The sequence below is a fragment of the Dysidea avara genome, chromosome 3 (genome assembly GCF_963678975.1).
Source record: "Dysidea avara chromosome 3, odDysAvar1.4, whole genome shotgun sequence".
Taxonomy (NCBI): Eukaryota; Metazoa; Porifera; class Demospongiae; order Dictyoceratida; family Dysideidae; genus Dysidea; species Dysidea avara.
The window spans coordinates 21,734,588-21,758,386 of record NC_089274.1 but is presented as its reverse complement, the minus strand read 5'-3'; the positions used below and the strand labels follow the sequence as shown (position 1 = coordinate 21,758,386).

At 38.6% G+C, this 23,799-nt stretch overlaps 2 protein-coding genes and 1 long non-coding RNA gene across 8 annotated transcripts; 1 reads left to right on the top strand and 2 right to left on the bottom strand.

The window, feature by feature from the left end:
* Positions 1-9,656: 9,656 nt before the first annotated feature.
* LOC136250223 (uncharacterized) lies at positions 9,657-10,740 on the bottom strand. 6 transcript variants are annotated; one of them, XR_010698463.1, is made up of 5 exons: positions 10,484-10,740; positions 10,343-10,423; positions 10,241-10,298; positions 9,963-10,172; positions 9,657-9,913 (listed from the first exon to the last, which is right to left on the bottom strand). It is a non-coding gene; the product is annotated as an uncharacterized lncRNA (long non-coding RNA). The 6 variants fall into 6 exon arrangements; XR_010698462.1 differs by having other exon boundaries at positions 10,241-10,293; positions 10,484-10,739; XR_010698459.1 differs by having other exon boundaries at positions 9,659-9,913; positions 10,343-10,730.
* Positions 10,741-11,427: 687 nt separating this feature from the next.
* LOC136250222 (calcium/calmodulin-dependent protein kinase type IV-like) lies at positions 11,428-15,963 on the top strand. Its single transcript, XM_066042400.1, has 11 exons — positions 11,428-11,559; positions 11,622-11,700; positions 11,780-11,845; positions 12,169-12,251; positions 12,307-12,379; positions 13,079-13,117; positions 13,170-13,299; positions 14,228-14,303; positions 14,390-14,594; positions 15,628-15,705; positions 15,751-15,963. The coding sequence occupies exons 1-11, from the start codon at positions 11,495-11,497 to the stop codon at positions 15,814-15,816; spliced, it is 960 nt and encodes a 319-aa protein (XP_065898472.1). The 5' UTR covers positions 11,428-11,494; the 3' UTR covers positions 15,817-15,963.
* Positions 15,964-17,605: 1,642 nt separating this feature from the next.
* LOC136248398 (transmembrane protein 229B-like) lies at positions 17,606-18,121 on the bottom strand. Its single transcript, XM_066040180.1, has one exon. It carries the CDS (start codon positions 18,119-18,121, stop codon positions 17,606-17,608), a length of 516 nt encoding a protein of 171 aa, XP_065896252.1.
* Between the last annotated feature and the right edge of the window lie 5,678 nt (positions 18,122-23,799).

Here is a 23,799-nt window from a genome sequence, read left to right as displayed (position 1 = left end):
GCAGATGATGTCACCTTGTAAAGGAAAATTAAGTGTGAATCTGACTGTAAATTGTTACAAGAGGACCTTGATCGCATTTGTGATTGGCAGACAAGTGGCAACTTCAATTGAATGCATCCAAATGTGAAGCTTTTCTTATTTCAAATAAACACCACCGGCAAGAAAATATCTTATGATTTATTTCATAAACCGCTCTCTTCTATACTGGAAGTCCTCTGGTAAATATTTGGGAGTTTTCTTTCAATCAAATTTGTCATGGTCACACCACTGCAAGTATGTTGCAGCCAAAGCCAGCAAGTCTTTGAATTTTCTACGTCACACTTTATGGGGTGCTACAACTGAGGCCAAATGCATGGCTTATAAGTCTTTAGTACGACCTTCACTAGAGTACGCTTGCACCGTGTGGAATCCTCACACTGTCTCTAATAAGTCCACAGTGGAATCTGTCCAACGATGTGCTGCACGTTGGGCCTGTGGCATAGGCGGCGGAAAAGGGGGGGGGGGGCTAGGGGGCTGAAACCTCCCCTCAGAATGACATCACGCGAAATTATCCTTCTTGGAGTGGGGCTGAAAACCGTGATCAAGATCGAGATACTCTAATAGAACAGTCACTCTAATAAAGCAATCACAGTATTAGAGCAGTGTGTAGTGAGCTATGTAAGGATTTTTATGTAGTTTATCGGTATAAATTCGTAGCTGGTGAGGTGGGGAGTTATTGTCAGCTGGTTACAACCTTTTTTTTTTTTGTTGGTCTCACCTTATCAATCCAGAGACAATGTAGTGCTTCAGTTCATTTTTTTACCATAAGTCTGGATCCATCCCTGGTCAGCCCCCCTCATATCAACTACTTCCTCCGCCCCTGGCCTGTGGAGGTTGTTGGTCACCATTACATAAGTGCTAGAATAAATCTTCTAATGCTTGTCTACAAGAGGTAATTACACTGGCCAACACTGTCATCTCGAAGGAATTATTTGAGCATGGCTATGTTTTATGACATCCTAAATGGTAGATACGATTCTTTGAAGCTATCAAATTACTGTAATTTCAATACGTCTTGTACTTGAGCGCATCCTCTCTCCCTTGTTCCACTACAGTCTTCTATCAATTCTCATAGACACTCTTTCTTTGTGAACACTTTTTTATGGAACACTCTACCGTGTGATGTATTTGATCTCAGCTCGTCTAAGTTTCGCCAAGCTGTGTATAAGCTGTTTTGTTGTAATTAATTTATATGTATATGTTATTATTATTATTTTATTATTATTATTATATATTTGATTAGCAGAGCCCACCTGGGGCATGAAGCTAATTTACAAGTACAATTACAAATATGAATTATAGTATCTGTTCAGCAAAGTTCTGAAACTATCTAATTGATCGGCATGAACAATATCTGAAGGCAATTGGTTCCATTCAGGAATGGTGCGTGGAAAAAAGGAATACTTAAACAATCTATGGTAGGCTGGTAATGGAGAAACTTCATGTGTGTTCTTTCTTGGTTTTTGTAGCTGTATTTTCTCTGTATTTGTCCCTTCCGTTTTTAGTTTTGTATCTTCTAGGGAAACACCCTTGTACAGGCTCTGCCTTTTGGTGTCACCCTACGGTCTCTTTTGACAAATCAAAAAAATAATAATCATTGCCTGCACTACCGTTCATGGTCGTTTAGGGGAGGATTCCACTCTAGATGGCTATTGTTCCATGTTGAATGATCTTGTAGGATGTTTGAGGGTATTGTACTATAAATAAGAAGAGTACCAGGACATAGTAGACTCTTATCTTGATGGATCTTTGAGCTACCGCACAACACCAGTGTCAACCGGAAACCTAGGAAGACCACAATTCAATATTAGTAGAGATCAATTGTTTCTCTTTCATTGCCTTTTCTTCAGCTGACTTGTTAGACATTACCTTGACAACATATTAACGTCACCACGTGCTCTTCCGCATACACAGAAATATGGACAGTGAGCATGCGCACTAGACCAGGTACACAGAATTTTCTGGTAGCTACTGCATACTAATGTACTGTAACGTACATGTGCTTTTTAATGCGTAGCTACGTGTTGAGATGTATACATATTAAAGCATACGTACGTATTTAGATGTACATTTTAAAGTGTACATGTTGAGATGTACATAATACGTGTTGAGATGTACATATATATAGATGTACTTTTCAGCTACAATGCAACGTTAAGATGTTATTAGATGTACATTTTAAAGTGTACATGTTGAGATGTACATATGTACGTGTTGAGATATACATTTTTAGATTGAAAACATGATAAATTTTGTTACTGATAGCTTGCCATAGATCCCTCCCTATTTACTTTTGTTTCTACCTCCACTATTATAAACTGGACAAGCTCTACAGGCTTGCAGAAGTGTTAGTGTGACAATGAGCTGTGCTGTAGGCTTAAATTAGCACAATGTAGGGATCTGGGGAATTCTGGTGTGCATTTGACGCACAGGGGGGTTTAGCACCCCCACGTATGGAGGGAAGGAAACAAATGCTGAGGCAACTCAATTCAGCATTCGGCCTGTGTGCTCGTAATCAGTTGCTGTGCAAAGCAACCACGTAAGAGCCCCATCTGCCAGTCACGTGGGATCTGTCATGCTACAACCGGTTCCCCCAAAATCGGTCCCCCCGGACCAGTTGCAGCAACCATACTTGGTCCCCCCGGACTACTTTTTATTATTATTATTATTATTAATGGACAAAAATTGCTTGGCAGTACAAGACTGTCAAGCTAGGCCGCAGGCCTTTGAGAGTGCCCATATCTTGTTGTTCTCCATAAATCATCAAGATTCTTCTTAAACAATGCCACGGTTGGTGCAGAAATAACATCTGCTGGAAGAGAATTCCACAAATTAACTACTCTGTTGGTGAAAAAATTATGCCTCACTAGCAGCCGAGATCGAAATTTAAAGAGTTTACGGTGGTGACCTCTGGTGGTATCCGTATTACTCAAAGTGAAAAATGAGGTAGGGTTGATGTCATAGTAATCATTCAATATCTTGTAGGTCTCAATTAGATCTCCCCTTTGACGTCTACAATACAGTGAATATAAACCAAGTCTCTCTAGACGAGTTTCGTATGGTAAATCAAATAAACTAGGTAATAACTTGGTGGCACGTCTCTGTACTTTCTCTAGGAGATCAATATCTTTCGCCAAGTAAGGGCTCCAGACCTGGATGCAATACTCCAAGTGAGGTCTGACATACATTTTGTACAAAAAAGTCAACAAGTCAACAGAAAAAAGTTTGAAGGACCTTCTTAGCAAACCAAGAACTTGCATAGCTTTTGCTGCAGCCTTACGACACTGTAGAGATGGTTTCAAGTCTTCAGTGCACCAAATACCAAGATCTTTTTCTTCTTGCACTTCTGTGATTTCAAAGGGTAAGTTGGTGGAACTGTCCAGCATAGAGTAGGTGAATGGAGCAGAGTTACCAATCCGCATCAGCTTACATTTAGCTATATTGAACCGAAGCAACCATGTGTGAGACCACTGCAACAATCGGTCAACATCACTTTGCAGCCTAAGGTGATCGTCAAAGCTCTGAATAACAGAATAAATTTTTGTATCATCAGCAAACATTCTTACATTACTTTCAATAAGGTCTGGGATGTCATTAACATATAATATAAACAACAAGGGCCCTAAAACAGACCCCTGGGGGACTCCACTCACCACCTGAGCCCAAGACGACAAGTGACCATTCAACACAACTCTCTGGAAGCGGTTGGAAAGAAAGTTTGATAGCCACAAAGACAAATTACCACGAACACCAAATGCTTCCAACTTGGAGATCAATCTATGATGAGGTACAGAATCAAATGCCTTACTGTAGTCTAGAAATATGACATCAATGCCAAATCCTTGATCCAAAGCAGAAGTCCACTCTTCAAAAGTTGATAACAAGTTAGTAAAACAGGACTTCCTGTTAACAAAACCGTGTTGCTCACCATTAAGTATGCCTTGCCCATCAAGAAAGGTTACCAATTCAGAATGTATAATAGACTCCAGGATCTTAACAACTAAAGATGTCAAACTAATTGGCCTGTAGTTGGAAGCTTGGTTTCTTTGACCCTTTTTAAAAACAGGAACAACGTGTGCCTGTTTCCACTCATCAGGGAGGACACCACTAGATAAGGATTGAGAATACAGAATGGTTAAAGGTACATAAAGTGTGTTAGCACAAGCTTTTAAGACGTAAGAATGTATACCATCTGGGCCAGGAGCTTTGTTAACCTTGAGCTCAAGTAGCTTCTGAAGAACTGTTGACTCTGTTATGTCAATATCACAAATACTATCTTCAGACACAAAGGAGGGAACAGGCAAGCTAGATAAATTTTCTTTGGTAAATGTTGACTCAAAGAATTGGTTTAGGGTTTCAGTCACCTCCTGGTCATCAGCAGTGAGAGAACCATCACTCTTTATCAATGGGCCAATACTAGGTCTAATCTTCTGTTTAGACTTAATGTAACTGTACAGCGCTTTTGGATTAGAACGAAGCTTGTCTAACAGGGACCGTTCATAAGAATTTCTAGCAGATCGTATCTTACATTTGACATCATTGCGTTTTGCTGCATAGGTGGCATAATCAGATCTTGATTTGGAATGTTTATATTTGGTAAAGGAAAGTTGCTTAGCTTTAATGGCTTTAGAGAGGTTTTTGGACCACCAAGGAGTAGGTTTATTATTTTTAGGAATGGAAGTCGGGATGTATTTAGCTATGGCATCTTGAACTGTCACCTTAAACACATGCCAATCATCATGAACATTGCCAGACAGAACTTCAGACCAGTTGATACTCCCAAAGTAATCATTCATAGCCCCGTAATTACCTTTTCTGTAATTGTACATAGGGACACTCTTTTTGGAAGGCAAATCATCAAAACACTTAAATTTCCACAGTAAACAAACATGGTCACTACTACCTAGAGGGGATAGATGTGTGACTTCATCAATAGAGTTTGGGTCAAGGGTAAATATTAAATCCAAAAGTGAAGGCTGTTGGCCCTGTCTGTGACGTGTACTACTGGCAACATGCTGGACTAAAAAACTGTCTTGAACAGTGTCAAAAAATGTGGATGCTGCAGAACTATCACTACCAGCACAATAGCTTTCAGCCCAATTGATAGTTGGAAAATTAAAGTCACCCATAATTAAAAGGTGGGTAAAGTTGACTAGCTCGTAAAGTCTACCAATGATAGATAATAGTTTTTGATTATTTATGTTAGATGAAGATGGAGCTCTATAAACGACACCAACAAGGAGAACTTCAGCGGAGGAAAGTGTAACTAAACACCACAAGGAATTCTCAAAACCTACATCAGATAAAACTTTACATGGAATAGCTGACAGTGAAGAATGTACATAAAGCACAACTCCACCGCCAACTCCAGATGGTCGATCGTCACGGAAAAGGTTGTAACCATTTAAGCAGAGTTCAGCATCGCCAATGGAACTGGTACACCAAGACTCTGCTATTCCAATAATCAGTGGAGAATGATCATACACAACTGCTTGTAGTTCAGGAAACTTATTCATAATACTTTGAGTGTTGGTAAAAAGACAAGTAATAGCAGACATGGTATAGCTAGACACATTCCGAATCTTCTCATGATTATCAGTGCGGATAGAACAACTCAGTTGTTCTTCCGCACTATCTTGCCGTTTTTTATCCTATAGTTCTTTCCATTCTTGTTAAGATCAGCAAGCTGATTTCTCAAAGACTTATTGCATTCCCTCTCTTTGGGGGTCATATCAGGAGTGATAAAAACTTTGGACAGATGTTTAGGGACGTCCTTACCTCTCAACTTGGTACAATTTCGAAGAATCGAAGCCTTAGACTTTAATGAGTCAACTGAGATCTTCAGCAAACGAGGCTTGTCGCCTCTTTTACCCAACCTTACAGCATTAGTGATTTGAGCAGGCACACCCAATGATTTGTGAAAAATACTAGAAACATGATCAATATCTTCCTTCTTCCTAGACTGACCGTCATCAGCAGTGGGTTCGGTAACATTGTGAAGAATAACATTCAACTTCCTCTTTTCTTTATCTTTTTCTTCATTCAGAACAGATGCCACAGCAGATGAAATACCACCAACAGACAACGATTCAACTCTAGGTAGAAGGCCAGGTTTTGGCAACACACTATTATCCTCATTGGCATCAGTGGACATCTCATTACCCTCTTGAACTTCACAGACTCCTTCAGACAATCCATCGAGTTTGTGTTCTATTCTTTGGAGCCTCCTATCAAACAAGTCCTGCCTGGCAAACATTTTGTCAAAAAATTCAAAAGCACTATTAACCTTAGGCTGACATTGACAACAAAAAAACATGATACGAGGGGAGTTTAAGGACAACATATCATATTCACCTTTACTCATTCTAGCACACTTAAAGTGCTCCCAGGAACCACACCACTGACACTGCACTCCGTTATCCAAAACATCCTCCGCACAGGAGGGACAATTGTTATCATCGTCTTCAGGTCTACGCCGCTTCTCTGGTTGAGAAGTTCCAGTTTGTTCTTCCGACATTTCTAATTAATGCCCGCCGTCGAACAAACGCGAAGAACAACCGCAGTCACCACACTTAAGCACTCTCCAAGGTAAAGTAAGAAACACCAACGGTAAATACGGGGTAGGCAAAGGTTATAAAGATTGATATAAGAAAGCAGTAAAATCATAAGCCACAATCACATAACCACGTATAATTTTACTTGCAGCACTGCAACTTGTCCCCCCCGGACAACTTACGCCGCCACAGTTGGCCCCCCTCTGCCATAAGTTGTCCCCCACTGGCTTTATCATAGACTCGATCATAGATTTTTGAGAAGTCGTGGGGCTAGGCACAAAGTGCCCCACTGTGCCGACCTAGCTTCCCGGCCGTTCCACTGTGGTCTTCGAAGTGGCCTTATAATTACTAGTATGCGTACGTGGACAAGATCGAGATACTCTAATAGAACAGTCACCTAACATCTACAGTTGCATTGGTACATTTAGCCTGCTAAGAATATCTTGCAAATGAAATGCATGCGATCTTGTGTATGCCATTCTTTAGGTCTATAATAATAATAATCTGCTGGCACGATTGTCACTTAATGTCCCTATACCACTCTTGATCAATGTAGTCCACATAAAAAGCAGTATGATCTAAACCATTCAACGTAATTTTGTCTTACAAAAAGCTTTAGCTTCTGGGGGGCACAGATCCCTACTCCATATACTGGTGCACCCCCTTTGATAAACCCTGGATCAGCTGCTGTAAACATGCATTAGGGGTAAAAACACTATAGCTAGCTATAGTACATACAGTGGAACCTCTCTTAACAAACTCCCCGAATTAAGGACACAATAGAAAAAACCTCCACAATAAGGACAAACATTTTGGTCTCAAATGGTCTGGTCAATACATTTTTACCTCTGAAAAAGGAAAACCTCTATATTATAGCAAAAAGTGGCCAAAAATTCTGTGTCCCACAGTGTCCATAATAAAGAGGTTCACTGTACAATTAAACTTGCAGCTTAATGCCGACAAGATAAATTACATTTAAATGACATAATAACAAAACTTTAGCTGATACTATTATTAGTAGTTAACTATTAGTGTTCACAGTATTGAGGTTGACTGGCACAATCCACTGGCACAGCAAAAGGCTACTGCATGGAGGTTTATCAGCTGTGATGCCTGAGCACATAATGTACCACATCCATGCATTACAGCTACAGTGCTATATAGATGATGATGAAAAGTACAATGGCTTAATACACATCACATAAATGCAATTATAAGAGGTTCTTGGAAAGGTAATCTTATGTCATTGATATGAAGCATGATTAAATTAGAAGTTGGATTTTCATAGAAGTACAGTAACACCTTCACTGATCTCATGCACAACACTATAATGCAGTCCATGATGTGCTGATATTGTAGTCATTAAGTCACCAAGAAGGTCAGTGCCATCTGAATCAACAGCTATGTAGCAGTTGTAAACTGTAACTACAATTTTACCATCTATAATTAAATTACTTGAGCTCTTTACAGCTATTGACCATATCCAAGGAGTATAATGCATAAGAAGAGAATTTCATAATATCAAGCAAAAGAGATACCAGATATTGTTTTCAAGGATAGTTGTTTGTAATGATCATGTGATCAATAACTAACTTACTCAAACTTAATTAATAATATTATTTTATATTACATGTATACTCTTTTAGAGTCCTACAACTTTGAGTGGCCATTACAATCTTCATGATGAATTGTGTCAGTGCTTTTGTGAAGTGTTGTTGTGAGCATGGTGAACCCTTTCCTATATAACCATGTGACACCCATGACCCTGTGTAAAATGGTGAAATATACAGTAAAGTAAATAGTTGCATGGACATCAAGTGGAGTTTTCAGATTTGGTAATTATTTAGCTTGATTGGCTATTGATCCCCTACTGTAACACTGGCCAACAGTGCATGAGGGTGGTTGGTCTGGTCATAACAATGATGCTTTCTCACATTTATAGGTAAAACAGTGGATATTATAGAGAATCCACTAAATGCAAATTTTGTCAATGCTGGTATGAATCTTAACTACGTGTAGGATTCAAGAAATGGAAATCGTGAAAGTACTAGCACTGACTCATCACAATAGTTTGAAATAGAAATAAAGTAAAATTCCAATTCCACCTTTTTGTTCCAAAAATTTCTTGTACAACTCATTCAGCTTGTCTTTATCAGTAACCTCTACTGACTCCACACACACAAGTCTGTTGATAAATGCTAAGTAACATTACTGAGTATACAGTATCTACTGTAATTGTATCTGATTTTGTAAGTCCTAAAATGTTAATCCTTGCTGGTTGTCACAATCAGTTGCTCCAAGTAACTTAAAAGCACATCAAGTTGTGAATAACAGATTTTAAAATGGAGAATCTACATAACTGAACAAATGATTTCTTATTTTCAACTAGCCAAGTTGTGTTTATACATGCATGCTGCTTAGGCTCATTGCCAGAAAGACATGCAGCCTTTTGCATTAGCTTTGGTTATTCTCTGCTAGGTTTGAGCTAATTTAGCCTACTATGCTTTTGAGCAGTACTCAAACATCCAACCTATTATACTCAAAATTCAACATTGTTTTTGAACATTGAGAGGTGGTCAAGTTTGAATAGCCACCACATTGATTTTTGAAACTGAGATAATAAATGCTGCAGTGTTTAACCAAGTAAATAAGGTATAAGATATGGCTGGAATATAGAACAATAAAAAAGTACCATTGTGTGTGGTGACTCAATTAAACTATTATGTGTCACACTTTAAGTTTACTAACTTATTGGCTTGTAAGAACCACTTAAGGTCACCATATACTGCATTAGTTCTAGTATCATTAATGGAGAGTTTAAAGCCTGCCTGTATATACCATTTTTGATGAAACTGACATTTTAGTACATGCCGGCATGTTCAAAAATTATTGTCTGTAGCTATTGAAGCTGTGTATGAGGTGTGAAACATGCAGCTAATAGTAGTTCCTGATCACTGTCCAAGCTTTTTTTTCCAAGTGAATTAATGGTTTTCACCATTGGTAGAATAACTGTCTAACCCATACTCCAGACTAAATCAGAGTATAGAGATTAAATCATGTTTTATTATAGAACTGAGAAAACTATAGCCAACTGTTCAGTTGGTGTGTCATGAAAGTGGAGATGGTAAATTGAGCATTGCAAGTTACACCAAAGTGATGGAGGTTCCCAGAAGCTTTATTTGTAGCCTCTTCCAGAGATGCATCTTAGTGTTATCTTGTCACATACTGCTGGCAACTGCATGTGGGTGACTACATGACAATAAGCCTAGTAAATGTACTGTCATACGTTGTACAAGATCCTTGACACCATTCAATCACGTCTACACCCTCAATAATCACATCTTAAATCTATCTGATCAACATACTTACTTGGGAGTAATCCTTAATACATCACTATCTTGGTCACCACACATTTCTAGTATTGTTACTAAAGCATCTAAAACACTTAATTTCCTGAAACGTAACTTAAACAAATGTTCAGAACAAGTTAAAGAATCTGCTTATCTAACAATGGTCAGGCCACAACTAGAATATGCATCTGACGTCTGGGACCCTCACCAAACTGGAGATATTGTAGAACTAGAAAAAATACAACGAAGAGCAGCACGCTGGGTAATGAATGATTATGGTAGACTTAGTTCTGTCACCTCAATGTTAAATCAGCTTTCATGGCCAACTCTCCAGACTCGCCGCAAATTATCTAGACTACAAACTTTACACAAAATTTTTTACCAACAAATATCACTTACAATTCCTCCATACTAGCTACCTACCAACATCACGATCTACGAGACAGTACCATCCACTGCACTACATCTTACCACATGTATCTACCACAGCACACCAAAATAGTTATTTTTCAAGAACAATTAATGATTGGAACTCCTTACCAGTAGATCTTGTTGAAGTTGCAGATGCTGACATTTTTAGAACTGGACTACAATCATTATTGTAATTGTGTTACATGTATTCGGGCAAATCTGAGCACACCAGCAGGGCTGACTGCTCAGTAATAATAATAATCATAATCAAGCCATGTCATATTGGTGACTGTTCTGCTTGACTGACTGCTCTATTAGAGTATGTTTTGTTTATATTTTTGAAAAGGGGGATCAAAGGGGACACTAGTGCCCACAACGAATTACACGAATTAAGAACCACGTGCAAATGCAAAGCAATGCAATGCTCAGAATTATATGTTTAAGAATATTGGTCATGCATTACTCAAATTTCGCTTCACTGCGTATTTCGTGGAGGTCAGTGCGTTTTTGATCAAGACATTGAACTAGTACTGACTGGGAAGCTGATAGTGGAGATTTCATTGGGGGGACCAGCTGCAGCAGGGCGGACCATCTGCAGCAACTTTACATGGTCCGGCCGGACTACTTGAGGCGCGGTAGTTGGTCCGGCCGGACCACTTGCGGCGGGGGACCACCTGCAGCGTGATAGATCACGTGATGTGACCTTGCAGAATTTAAGCCTACCGAAGCCTACAGCACACAGTTCCCATTCTCCCATTCCATAGATATCGCAGACATCATATATATACCATAACCATCTATGCAGACATCAGTATCCTTTCATAATGGCTTGCTGCTCATATGGAGCCGATAAAGTTAAACCTGAGTGATCACAATGGTTGCTATAATGTTACCATAGCTATAGTACTGCAAATGGCGAATTTGGCGGAGAACTGTGGTGTTAATATGGTTTTGGTACTGCAAATGGCGAACATTGGCGGACAACTCCCTTCGCAACGGGTTGTAAGCGCTATGAAATTAATTCAGTGCATAAGGTCTATAAAGGGACGCGCCCATATAATAATTAATTCTGTTTTGACGCGACTGCCCCACCCCACCCCACCCCATCCCATCCCATCTATATCCATATTGAGTGCCGTTATGTTTGCCTACGCTCAAAAAGAGTCGATCGAAAAGCGGTATAAACCCTTAGGACAACTCGGCTCGTAAGTTGCTATGTGTTGCTAGGTTGACGTGCGTAGCTACCTGTTTGTGTTCACATGTACAGTGGAGCCACTGCGGTTGTTAAAAAATACCAACACCGGGAGACAGGAAAGGACTATGCTGTGAAGACGATTAACAAAAAGGTACTGAGCTAACAGCTGTTTGCAGCTCCGCGTCTGTTGCCACGGTGCACGGTACCTCCTAACACGTGATTGCTTGCAGGAAATCCAGGAGAAGATTTTAAAGAGAGAGGTCGATATTTTACTACACTTGTCACACGATAATATAGTAAGGTTTATGAATTGCTCTGTGTGTGTGTGTGTGTTTTAATGATAAATGTTTACTTTGCCACACCCACTCTGTGGAAATATTTTCCCAAATGTGGCTTTGTGTTCCTTACGGACTCACCTCACTTACTGCATGTTTTATCATGGTTGTGTTGGTGTGTGTGTGTGTGTGTGTGTGTGTGTGTGTGTGTGTGTGTGTGTGTGTGTGTGTGTGTGTGTGTGTGTGTGTGTGTGTGTGTGTGTGTGTGTGTGTGTGTGTGCATGCGTATGCGAGTGTGTGAATAATATTCTACTATAAATCATTTCTGGTAAAATCACCTGCAGATCAAAATGCACGATATTTACGAGGGAACAAATCACCTTCACTTGGTGCTGGAGCTGGTCACTGGCGGAGAATTGTTTGATAGGTGAGAAATCATGTTGTGCATTACTGCTTATTTATAGTGGGTGGTGTCATCTCAGGATAGTGAAAGTAGGTACATACAGTGAGGTGGTAGCTGCAAAAGCCATACAACAGATCCTACAAGCAGTTCAAGTAAGACATATGCATCCCATATGTAACAACCCGGGCGGATGCTAACACAATGGCTGTCAAGAACTGTTTCGGTCACTACACAACAGGCGGCAACATTATCATCACATGACTCAAAACAATACACACACAGTTCTAAATAGAGAGCATAGTTTTAATTAAGGTGCTCATCTGTCCTAAGATACAATAATAAAATATGAGTCAATACAATGAAGGTGAGTTACTTGGGGCACATTACACATATGCCATTGGTCTAGGATGTAGAAGCGTAAACAATGTTGTGTACTGATATGCCCTAGTGATTACAACTTTCCTTAGTTACATTTATACTCCTCATAACTCAGACTAGCACATGCATCGAGTGAACGTTGTTGCAAACTAAGATATTTGCCTGAAAATTTTTCTGTGGTGTGGCTATGGTCAGTATAATTGATTGCATACAAAGTTGCTATACTTGTCAGGAGCATACCCAGGGGAGTTTCCAGGAGTTTATACTTCAGGTTTCCAAAATCTGGTAGAACAGGGCACATGGTTCTTACATGATACTGTCAGTATAATTATTATTGGGGAAAAATGTGATATACTCTAATAAAGTAGTCAGACCATATCAACTACTCTAATAGAACAATCACTATGGGACCCCATTTCAAAAATCCTATATTGTGGTACTACAAGTAAAATGTTTTACTCTTTTTACCACAGTACCTACATGGTAATGGCATAATCCACAGAGATCTGAAGGTACGTACAATGATAACATGGCAGATGCATGTTATGTGGTGCTGTGTTGTAGCCAGAGAACCTCTTATATGCACACCCTGGGGATGATTCTGCCATCAAGATAGCAGATTTTGGCATGTCGCGGATGTTGAAGCCAGACCAAGTGGAGATGATGACATGTTGTGGAACACCTGGATATGTTGGTATGTACAAGGATTATTGAATTTAGTCTATCTGTGTCATGAGTTCTCAGTTGTTCCCTTTATCATCATCATACAGTGAAACCTGTTTATTCAAAATAAGAAATGTCTTATTTGTATATGAAGTGACTTGCCTTATGCAGCCACCTGCTTATGCAATAAGGGTCAGGAATTTAGGCCCAAAGGTGAACAAGGTTTCACTGTAACTGCTATACCACTAGGAACCTGTGAGAAGGCTACTTAAAGCCTGCAAGTGCAGGTAGTCAAATCATCATGTTAAAACACTACTATAAAATACAGAAAAAATCCTAGACTTCAGCCTTCTGCAACATGCTTATATAATAACTTCTTCTACTTGCCAAATCAAGTATGAAATCAATAAAGTAGCTAGACTCTTGGGTATGCATATCCCAATGGTCTCAGACAATGAGCATGATAAGTGTTCAGATAAGTGAACTGTTTGAATAAGCTCATTCAAATACTCTAATAGAACATACAGCTAAACTCAAAATACTTTAACAGACCAGTCATTGTTTTGGATGAATGAGGATTGTGCCAGAACTTTTAATCACATCTGATATAGGCAAATGGTTTCAAAAATCCATACTTTAATACTCATAGTATGGCTGCTGGCTTTAAAGCTTGCATAGTGCCATAGTAAGTATACTGGTACAAAAGGACATACCGGTAATAACATTTAGACAACTGAAAACAGTTCAGAACTTTCAATAATGGCTACAGTGGAACCTGTTAGTCAGGATGACACCTGCATAGTCCCAGTGTGTTCATTAACTACAAAATTAGGACACCTAGTGGCCTTGATAATCAGGACAATCTGGTCAACCCTAAGGTGTTTTTAATATACAGGTACTTAAATTTGATAGCTACAAACATAGATAATCATCATAAAAGTTTTGCTTTTTCCATTTAGCACCAGAAGTTCTACTGGGTAAGATGTATGATGGACAAGTTGACTTGTGGGCAGTTGGAGTGATACTATTTATAATGTAAGCACTGTAAATATCAATTACTTAAACTGTTAATACATTTTGTTTGTAAAGATAGTTATGCTTATAATGTCTGCCACACACAGGCTGGGTGGCTATGAGCCATTTGCTGGAGATGACAGCAGTGATGCTAAAATATATCAACGCATCATCAAGTGTGAATACAAGTTTGATGAAGATTATTGGAAGGATATCACATTGTCAGCCAGAGATGTCATCGCTAAGATGTTAGTACTTGAGCCCAAGAGTCGGCTAACAGCTGGTCAGTGTCTTGACCACCCCTGGGTGAAGGTTTGTTGAGTGTCGTTGATGCAAAGTGTGACAAGCATGCACCTATGGGATGAGGGTAAACTGTTTGTGAATTTATTCTAAACTCTAAACTCAAGCCTTATTGGTTCATTCTCCAAATCCCAACTGGTGTTATAAGCCATGCAGGATGGAGTTAATGTAGTATACAATACAATACTTGTATATGTAAAAGAATACAATACTTGTCGTAAAAAAAAAATCATACTTGTGCATGCTAGGCAGCTGACTTGCAAAACAGCAAATATCATTCGTTTGTATTGTTTGGTAATATTATATACATTTTAAAACTAGGACACATGTGCTGAGCATGCATTAAAGTGTAATGGTTACCAATTCACTTCCAATTACTACCCGACCAGTCAAAAATAGTCACCTATTAAGATCAATATATTCTAATAGAACAACCAACAATTGTATTAGTCTAGTCAAAGCACTACTAAAAAGGTGTCCCCAAAAATAAAGACATATACTACTACAGGCAGGATTGAGCTCCCTACCTCTTATAGTTTATAAGCTGTGTACCTTGTCACTGTGCAAGAGTCTCACCACGCAATTCCACAAATAATCTATACCACTGTTAAGTTACAGTAATTACTGAGATGGCCAAGGTGTCAAGACTAACATAATATACAAGCATTAGACTAGTTCTGTACCACTGTTTCATATTCATAGTATAGAATCACTAAGCGTTGCATGGTACAAATCAAGTCATAGCAAAATTACTCTGTGCTAAAGGAGATTTTGGTGTTACAATATCACCATCAGGTACTGTACGACTCATAAGCTCAAATTCTTGGAGGAGGTGACATGCCCCCCAATATCAGGTCACTGTCTGGGCAATTTTGATTCTGATCTGACATGACAGATCAAATGAAAAGCCTCTCTAAACACCACACCCTGATGGTAAAATCACACTTTAATTTTTCCTGATCTGTAATAGTTTAGCTTAAATGTCCTGTTTTCATCCATTTTACAGTGTAAAGTGCTAATAACAATTTTATTTGTACACTTGTAGGGATTAGGTGCTAAAGATGAGCACTTGGAAAAGTGTGTTACAAAGATCAGGGAATTCAATGCCAGGAGAAAATTAAAGGTAAAAACATTGGTTTCGTCTCATCATCACATTATACTATTATAGGGAGGCATATACGGAGTGATTGGAGCTAATGCAATGTTACAAGCTATCAGAAAACTAGCTCAGTAAACCATGGACCAGATGTTGTTACACATGGTGTAATGACAATGCTGTTTGTCTGTCTATTGTGTTAGGTTTTGTAACTCGTGCAGGGAATTTAGTATGATTTTCTGGTTAATCATTGCTAAAATTGTCTAATTGATTTGTTGACACCCACAGCACTGAATTTTCCGAGTTGCACTGTTAAATCTTACAGTAACAATACATAATCTATAGTATGTATGCGTTGAGCTGGATCCTCAAAAACATTTAATAACTCACGAATGCAATAATACACGATCTTGAAATTTGGCTCATTTGTAGCACTGCTTGACCTGCTAAAATATTTCAAAATCTTTTTGTTTAAATGTATGACATAATATTTATGGCCGAGCAAAATTTTCACCATACATTTCCTATGGGGAAGCCATAAAATGCAGTGTCCATTACAGCCCTTTCCCTAACTTGTAATGGAGCCAAACTGTGCAAATCTGTAGTTGACAACTTCGTTGTCACTACTTATCATCTGGTTGGCTGAAATGTTAAATGTCTTGAGAAATAATTCACTTTTAATTTTCGCTGTGCCTAGAGTCACGGCACCGTGACTGGTGCTAAAGTCACGGCGCAGTCAACCAGAATTCACACAGTAGTTGTATGAAGGTAAGTTTTTGTTGTGTTTGAGGCGAGCTAGGGTTGGCAGAGTCTAGTATTCCCCGAGCATTCGACTTTAGGGCACGCGCCTAGTAGTATTCCCCGAGCATTCAACTTTAGGGGATGCGCCTGGTAGTATGCCCCGAGCATTCGACTTTAGGGGATGCGCCTTGTACTTTAGAGTTAGGGTTAGGGTAAGGGTTCAGGTTTAGTTTCTTCTTTACTGGTGTTATTTATATAGGCTTCTTCATGAATGACATATATAAGGTACAAACTAAGGGAATAGGGTAGTTGGAACCGCAGTGATACACTGGTAGAGCGCTGGGCTAGAGTATGGGACGTCCTGGGTTCGATCCTCGCTTTAGCCGAACTTTTTTTTTTTCGTTTTCTTAGGTTTTTTTGTCTAAGTTTTTTTTTTATTCACGTGATTGCCGTGACTCTAGGCACAGCGTTTAATTTTTAGCTGTTTTTCAGGATCCGGCTCAACTTGTAAAATTGGATAATAAAATATAGTTAACATCGATAATGGAACCTATTTAATCCCAACAGCAAGCCAAACACGAGGTCACGATCAACGATTTTTGCAGCCACACTCCAGAATTGATTCTTACCTTTACTCTTATTACCCCTCTACAATTAAATTATGGAATAACCTATCTAGCAGTACTGTGGAATCACCTACCCAGGGCCGCCCACAGGGGGGGGGGGGGGGGGGCAACTGGGGAATTTTGCCCCGGGCCCCAGCCTGAAAGGGGCCCCATAAGGCCCCATGAATACCTGTTTAAAAGATCGATATACTCTAATAGAGCAGTCAGATCTAAATACTCTAATAGAGCAGTCACAGTATTCTTCAGATGAGCAGTGTAGCAAGCTTATAGATAAGGAGATATGGTTGGTGATGGGTAGTTATTGTCATTGCCAGCAGGTTGTGACCTTTTTTTTTTTTTTTTTGGTCTTCACCTTACAAGGGCCCCACTTTAACTCTTTGCCCTGGGCCCCTTAATTTCTCTGGGCGGCCATGCACCTACCTTAAACACATTTAAACAATGTATTAATTATAGCTAAGTACAATCACTACAATTTATTCTTAATTTAATCTGTTGTACTATATACTCCATATGGAGGTTTCTGTACAGTAAACAAATAATAATAATAACATCAATCTTAGTTAGCTGTCTTTATCATATCCTAATGGTGTTATCCCAATCTTCCTGAGTAATGGATGGGAGTAGTGATAGTAGGTAACCTGCTTCTTCCACGATGGTCGCTGATCAATTCCCTTCATATAACCATACAATAGTTCAAAGTAGGCAGCAGCTGCCAGCCAAGCAGGGGCGTACTCCAGCGTTATCAACCCCATCAAGTTGTACTCAAACTCAGTATAATCCCATGGACATGCTTCAAACTGATGTAAGATCAGTCCAGCTGAAAACTCCCATAAGTACGCGACCAGCACGTATAGAAACAGTCGAATGATAAATGGTATGTTGAGCGCCACTAAGAACTCGTGTAGCGCCTCAGCTAGAAGCGTGCCAAATCCGTAATTAACAAACGACCACAAGGAAGAAAACCCTTTGAGATGCAGACCTCCTGTAACGATGTACTCCCACGTCGCAGTGAAGATTACTTCACCAAACATCCCATGTACACCCCAGAAATACAAACGAGCAAGCGTCGGCAACATTGCAATGCCTTTACAAAAGTTTCGATTGTGGTTTTAGAAGTTATAGAATTATGTCACATAAGACTTACGCCTTTAAGCGAATCCTGTAAGTCTATTAAGTTGAATACTATTTTTTTTTTAATAAGCTCATCACGTGGGGATATGATAATGATTTATCAACTTCTACAAAATTAGCTACGTAGCTAGATCCATCAGAATTACTAACCAGCAATACATGGGCCAACTTTGTCTGTAGAAGAAGGGACATGTCGTTATGATAAAAAAGGAAAATAATATATCGCTAACATATGGGAATGCAAATTTAAGACAACGTGGTGCAGCAGTGAAAAGACCGCTGCTGTTCAGCATCACTGAAAAGTTGTAGGGCGGGCCAGTGTTGGGAGTAACTCGTTACTTATGTAACGCGTTACGTAATATTATTACTTTTGTGGTACCTAAGTAATATAACGAAATACGCTATAAAAACAGGTAATATAACTCAAGTTACTTTACTTACAAATGTAACGTGTTACCTGAGTAATATAGTTACTGTAACGAGTCTAATATTACGTAATATTATTACTACAAGTAACGAAGTTACTAATCTCGTTAGTAATCCACTGAGTAATGCCTAGCCACAACGAAGTATTGAAGCCTACTGAATGAAGCTTATTCACCAGCTTCTTACTTATAACCAAGATTTGTACATTGCCATGCAACAACGAAATCATGTCACGTGATAAGGTGGTAGTTTCACACGTGACAGCTTAAGGCTGTGGACACAAAGTAATATAATATGTAATATTATTATAGTTACTTTATTTTTTGGGTAATATGTGGCTGTAACTAAATAGTTCTGTAGCAAGTAATATGTAATATGTAACTAGTTACTTTTACAAAGTAACTTGCCCAACACTGGGGCGGGCCATATTAATATATGACTTAGCATTAGAAAATCAGGATAATATTAGTGTTGTCATCTGGCAATTTCAGTATTTATATAATATTGCATTTCTAGTACACTAGAAATGCAATATTCTGATAATAAAATAATTATTGAGATTGTCATGCAGGTGCAGACAACAATATTTTCCTGATTTTCTCCAAATTTGGTATATAGCTAATGAGTTTATCAATAACTAGCTAGGGGTCACAATTACAAACTATTAAAGCCACAATCATCTACAAGAGTGAGAGATCTTCATTTTTTTACTGTGAGCCATTAATGATTGCAATCATTAACCTACCTCATCATGTAGTCATGCACCCTTGTTGAATGACTTTGAAAATTTGCTTGACTGTAGCTGGTCTACTTTTTTGTATGATTACTAATTAGTTAATTATCGTTGTATAATCTGTACTTTTATGTTGTAATTATTAATAGGCAATAATTTTCATAAAGCCAGCCTCCTAACCTGTACACCTAATACGTACTAATACTAATACTTATGCATAAGAGAAGTAAACACACTGAGGTTGTTATTGGTAACAGTTTCAGTGCACCATGATTCTGGTACGGTGTAGCTACCACAAGGCTCATTACTTGGTCCCCTCTTGTTTTTCATCAATGACCTACCTTCTGACATTGACTCTACACTCAAGTAATATGCAGATGGTGTTTTGATATTTATGGTCTATATACTGACCAGCAGCTGTTACAAAAAGACATGGAAGTGGCAAAATAATGCCCTTTAACCTTGTTAAATGTGAGCACCTAATAAAAGGTCACCTATACTACCCACCACAGTATAAGATCAACAGTCATATAGTTCAGTCCAAACAGTAACAGTAAAGTCAGCCAAATACACAGCTGGGCCAGCCGCCTAACCAACTTATCTTGGTCTGATCATATCTCCAAAATTACTGGAAAAGCTAATTCAGTGTTTGCATTTCTACACTAAAAAGGAACCCCTATAGCTATCAGATTTAAAAGCCAAATATATTTCCACCCAATTTCATCTGTCATAAGGCTAATTCAGCTTTAGCTTTTCCATCTGAGCCGGGAGGGTGTTCAAATCTCATTGTTACAAATCCTTTGTTATAGACCCACACTAAAATGTGCCTCGCCCATAATGGGCTCCTCACCTACAATCTCAGAGATGTTTGTGCTATAGAAAAGATTAAATGTATAGTGCTGCAAGGTACACTGAATTACTCAAGTAGAGTTACTACCATGCTCACATCACTACTGGCCCTCTCTAGAATTATGACATGCATAATTATTGTAAACTATAGCTAGTCACGTTCTATAAGATAATCTAAATAGTCAAATGGAAGTACCATCTATTTCATTAACAACAATATCATCTCAGTGTTATACTAGAGGTCACTCTCAATGTTTCAGAATCAGCCAGAATTAACTCTTACTTATTGTCCTTCTTGCCATTCACTATTAAACTATGGAATTTTCCAGAAGATATTGTTAATCAGCCATCTATAAACTATTTTAAGGACATATTATTAAATCATTAAATATTACTTTGATTACTGTGACTCCCCTTATCTGTGTGTTATACTCTTTGATTGAGTCCAGCACATGCAGTAATAAATAAATAAATAGTTCTGTCATTTGGTCTCCATGTACACAGAGTCACATCCATCTGGTCCAAAGGAGAGTGGCCAGATTTGTTTTCAGTAATTTTTCTAGATATTCTAGTTTGTCATCACTTTTAAGCCAACTTGACTGGCCATCTCTCCAACTACGTAGAAATCGGTCCTCCATGTTCTTTAAAATTGCAATTGTTTATGATATTATTGACATCACTCACACTTTTCTATGCTCTGCATATTCTACTTTTGGTCAGAATAAATTCATCCATTCAGTCAAGAATTGAGAATTCCTTTTTTTCCCGGAATAAGGTGTCTACCTGATGATGTGATTGAATCAGACAGTTTAGAAAACTTTAATTATTTAACCATAATAATACTTTAATACTCATGTATGAGGTATGTGCATAAATCATGCCATTAATCCCCTGGGTATATGTTCAATTTTATAGCCTCTGCAACCTCATTAGTGCAAAACAAAGGGGGTCTTGGTGTGTGACATATTCAATAGTGTGCTTAAGTGAACCATTCGGCCACAGTATTACTGTTGCATTCATCAATGTAGATGCAGATATGCTAGACTATAACTTGCTTCCTAATAGCGAACTATAGCTACAACTTGCTGTCTCATTCTCTTATACTATCACCATTATAGATCAGTGCACTACTACTGGCAAGTGTAACCAGTTAACAAATATTACTGTTGCCGAACAGATGCAGCAGAGCTGCTAACATTGTAAAAATGAAGTGTGTTTGACATGCCGGAATGTCACAATATACACACCACTTCCCAAGTTGGTGTGTATATTGCAACATTTTGGTGTGTCAGACACACTTTGTATTCTGCATTGAAGGAATGGACTTTATATCCAGTTGGTATATTGTTAAGTCATTCTCAACAGGTGTGCTTGTGTGCTGCACGTGCCACTTCCCAATCAGGGGCGGGTTTCTGGAGTGTCTGGAAACCCCTTTGGTGTTGGGCTGACTTCAGAACTGTTGTCCAGCCATTTGGCAGCTATTAATTCTTCACTGTAGCACCCTGTAGAATATTATGAATTATCATATAGGCAGTAGAAACATGCCCCCCCCCCCCCACTTTTACAGGACAATGCTTCACTGGCTGTACGAAAAGATCGAGATATTCTAATAGAACAGTCAATCACTCTAATAGAACAGTCACCTGTATATTATCTTTTGAAGACTGTATGTGACTACTTTAGAAACATAGTAAAATACTCTATCAGAGCTTCTGAAATGTGAGCTTTTTATTGGAGGCAATTATGCAAGCCCCTAGACCCCGATGAATACTATTCAAATCTGCTAGCTATTCAGGCTCCACCATTGCCAAAGTTGGCCCACACCTTTTGGCCTGATCCACCGCTCCTCACCAATGTCCATCTGCTAACTGATGCTATCACCGTTCTTGCAGCAAAACTTAAGAATCACATCCAAGTGAAAAATGTGGCGTTATTAAAGTTGACACGAGGCAATGACACCTCTATCTTATTAATGACCACTCTACACTCAACACGCATACGTGATAATCACAATTACAACATATTAACTAGTACTACTAAAACTCCACAATGTTAACTAAATATAATAAGTACCACTGTTACAAATGCTATTTCTAATTAACACCCATCACTTAATTTATTTTGCAATGGCCAACAACTGATTTTTAAGGAAGGTTGTAGTAAACCTTCCAAGACTACAGAACAAACAGAATTGAGAAGGTGTGCAGCTAACTTGTCTGACCATTTCATTAAAATAATGATATCATAGCAGTAGGGTGCTGATAAACAACTTTAAAAGCCTGACATTTGCCATGCAAGTAAGTTCAAAACTGAATAAAATTTATGTATATACTCATAAAACTATCTTGTAATTCTGTGGATGCAGAATAGCTAGCTCTAAGCTATTTCACTAGAATATTGGATGATAGTGAGCATTAGTATATCAGATATGTAAAATAACTATAATGTGTAGTATAAAGTTTTATTAAATATTAAGCATTGTAACCTTGTTAGTGTCTGGGGGCTGTGCCCTCTGCGCTGAGTCTTAATACCACTGGAAACCCCCTTCTAGATCCGCCCCTGCCAATAGCTATGCTGCATGCAGGATTTGGCTATGGGGGGTGCACTGCCACTAACACCTGCAAGCAGTGTAAATTATGGAGCTGGAAGCATGTTGTGTTATAGACAATTTTTAAGCCTTGGTGTACACTATTTGCTACTGTATACTGTCACTTGAAGTAACATGGTGAGTCAATAAATACATGTATGTATCACAATCAATGTCTTTTACACCCGATGTGCAGTTCTTATACACAGGTGTGATTATAACGTCTGCTCAAAAGCTGTACCAGTAGATTGTCAGTGAAAATGTGCAACAACATGCCTCAAATGCCAAAAGTAGTTGTTGGTTGTCATTGAGTGAAGTAGTGAGGTGTAGTGTAAGCTGTGGTGTATATAGCCGTCAATGGATCTGAGGTGCATTTACAATGTACCCATAGATCAAATAACATAGAAGTTGACATTTGTGCAGGTGGTGGATGCACTGAGTTGTGCCTTGCACCACATAATTTTACTATAGGCTGGTGTTATGTGCCAAGAATATAATACAGAATGTATATATAGTTACTATCCCTATAGGCTGAATTTGTGGACACTTCAATGATAAATCAGTGCAGGACACTTGTTTATAGTCTCATTTGTATGGACAAACCCTATACAGGACACATCAAGGGTTCCAGGGTATTAGTGTTGGAAATGCTGTTCATTCAACACTGTTGCATGGGCAAAAATGATACAAATATCAATTAAATTTTTAAATATAGTTTATTTAATTACTACAATTCACATTAAACAATTGGAGGAAGGGGGAGAAGTCTCCATGTACAAGATATTGATTAAATTATGCTACAGCATCACTTGTTCACTCAGTTTAGGCACAGATTGAGATATTAAAATGTGACAGCGCATGAAGATCACATTTAAGAGTACATTTTCCTGCGGGGGCATGCCCCAGACCCTCATAACACATGCAATTATATAGACTTTACAGCATGGGCACGATTTATACAATAAAATAGTACAACCACAAAGGAAAGAAAAATCAGATACGCACTGATAGCTTGCATGCATGCATCC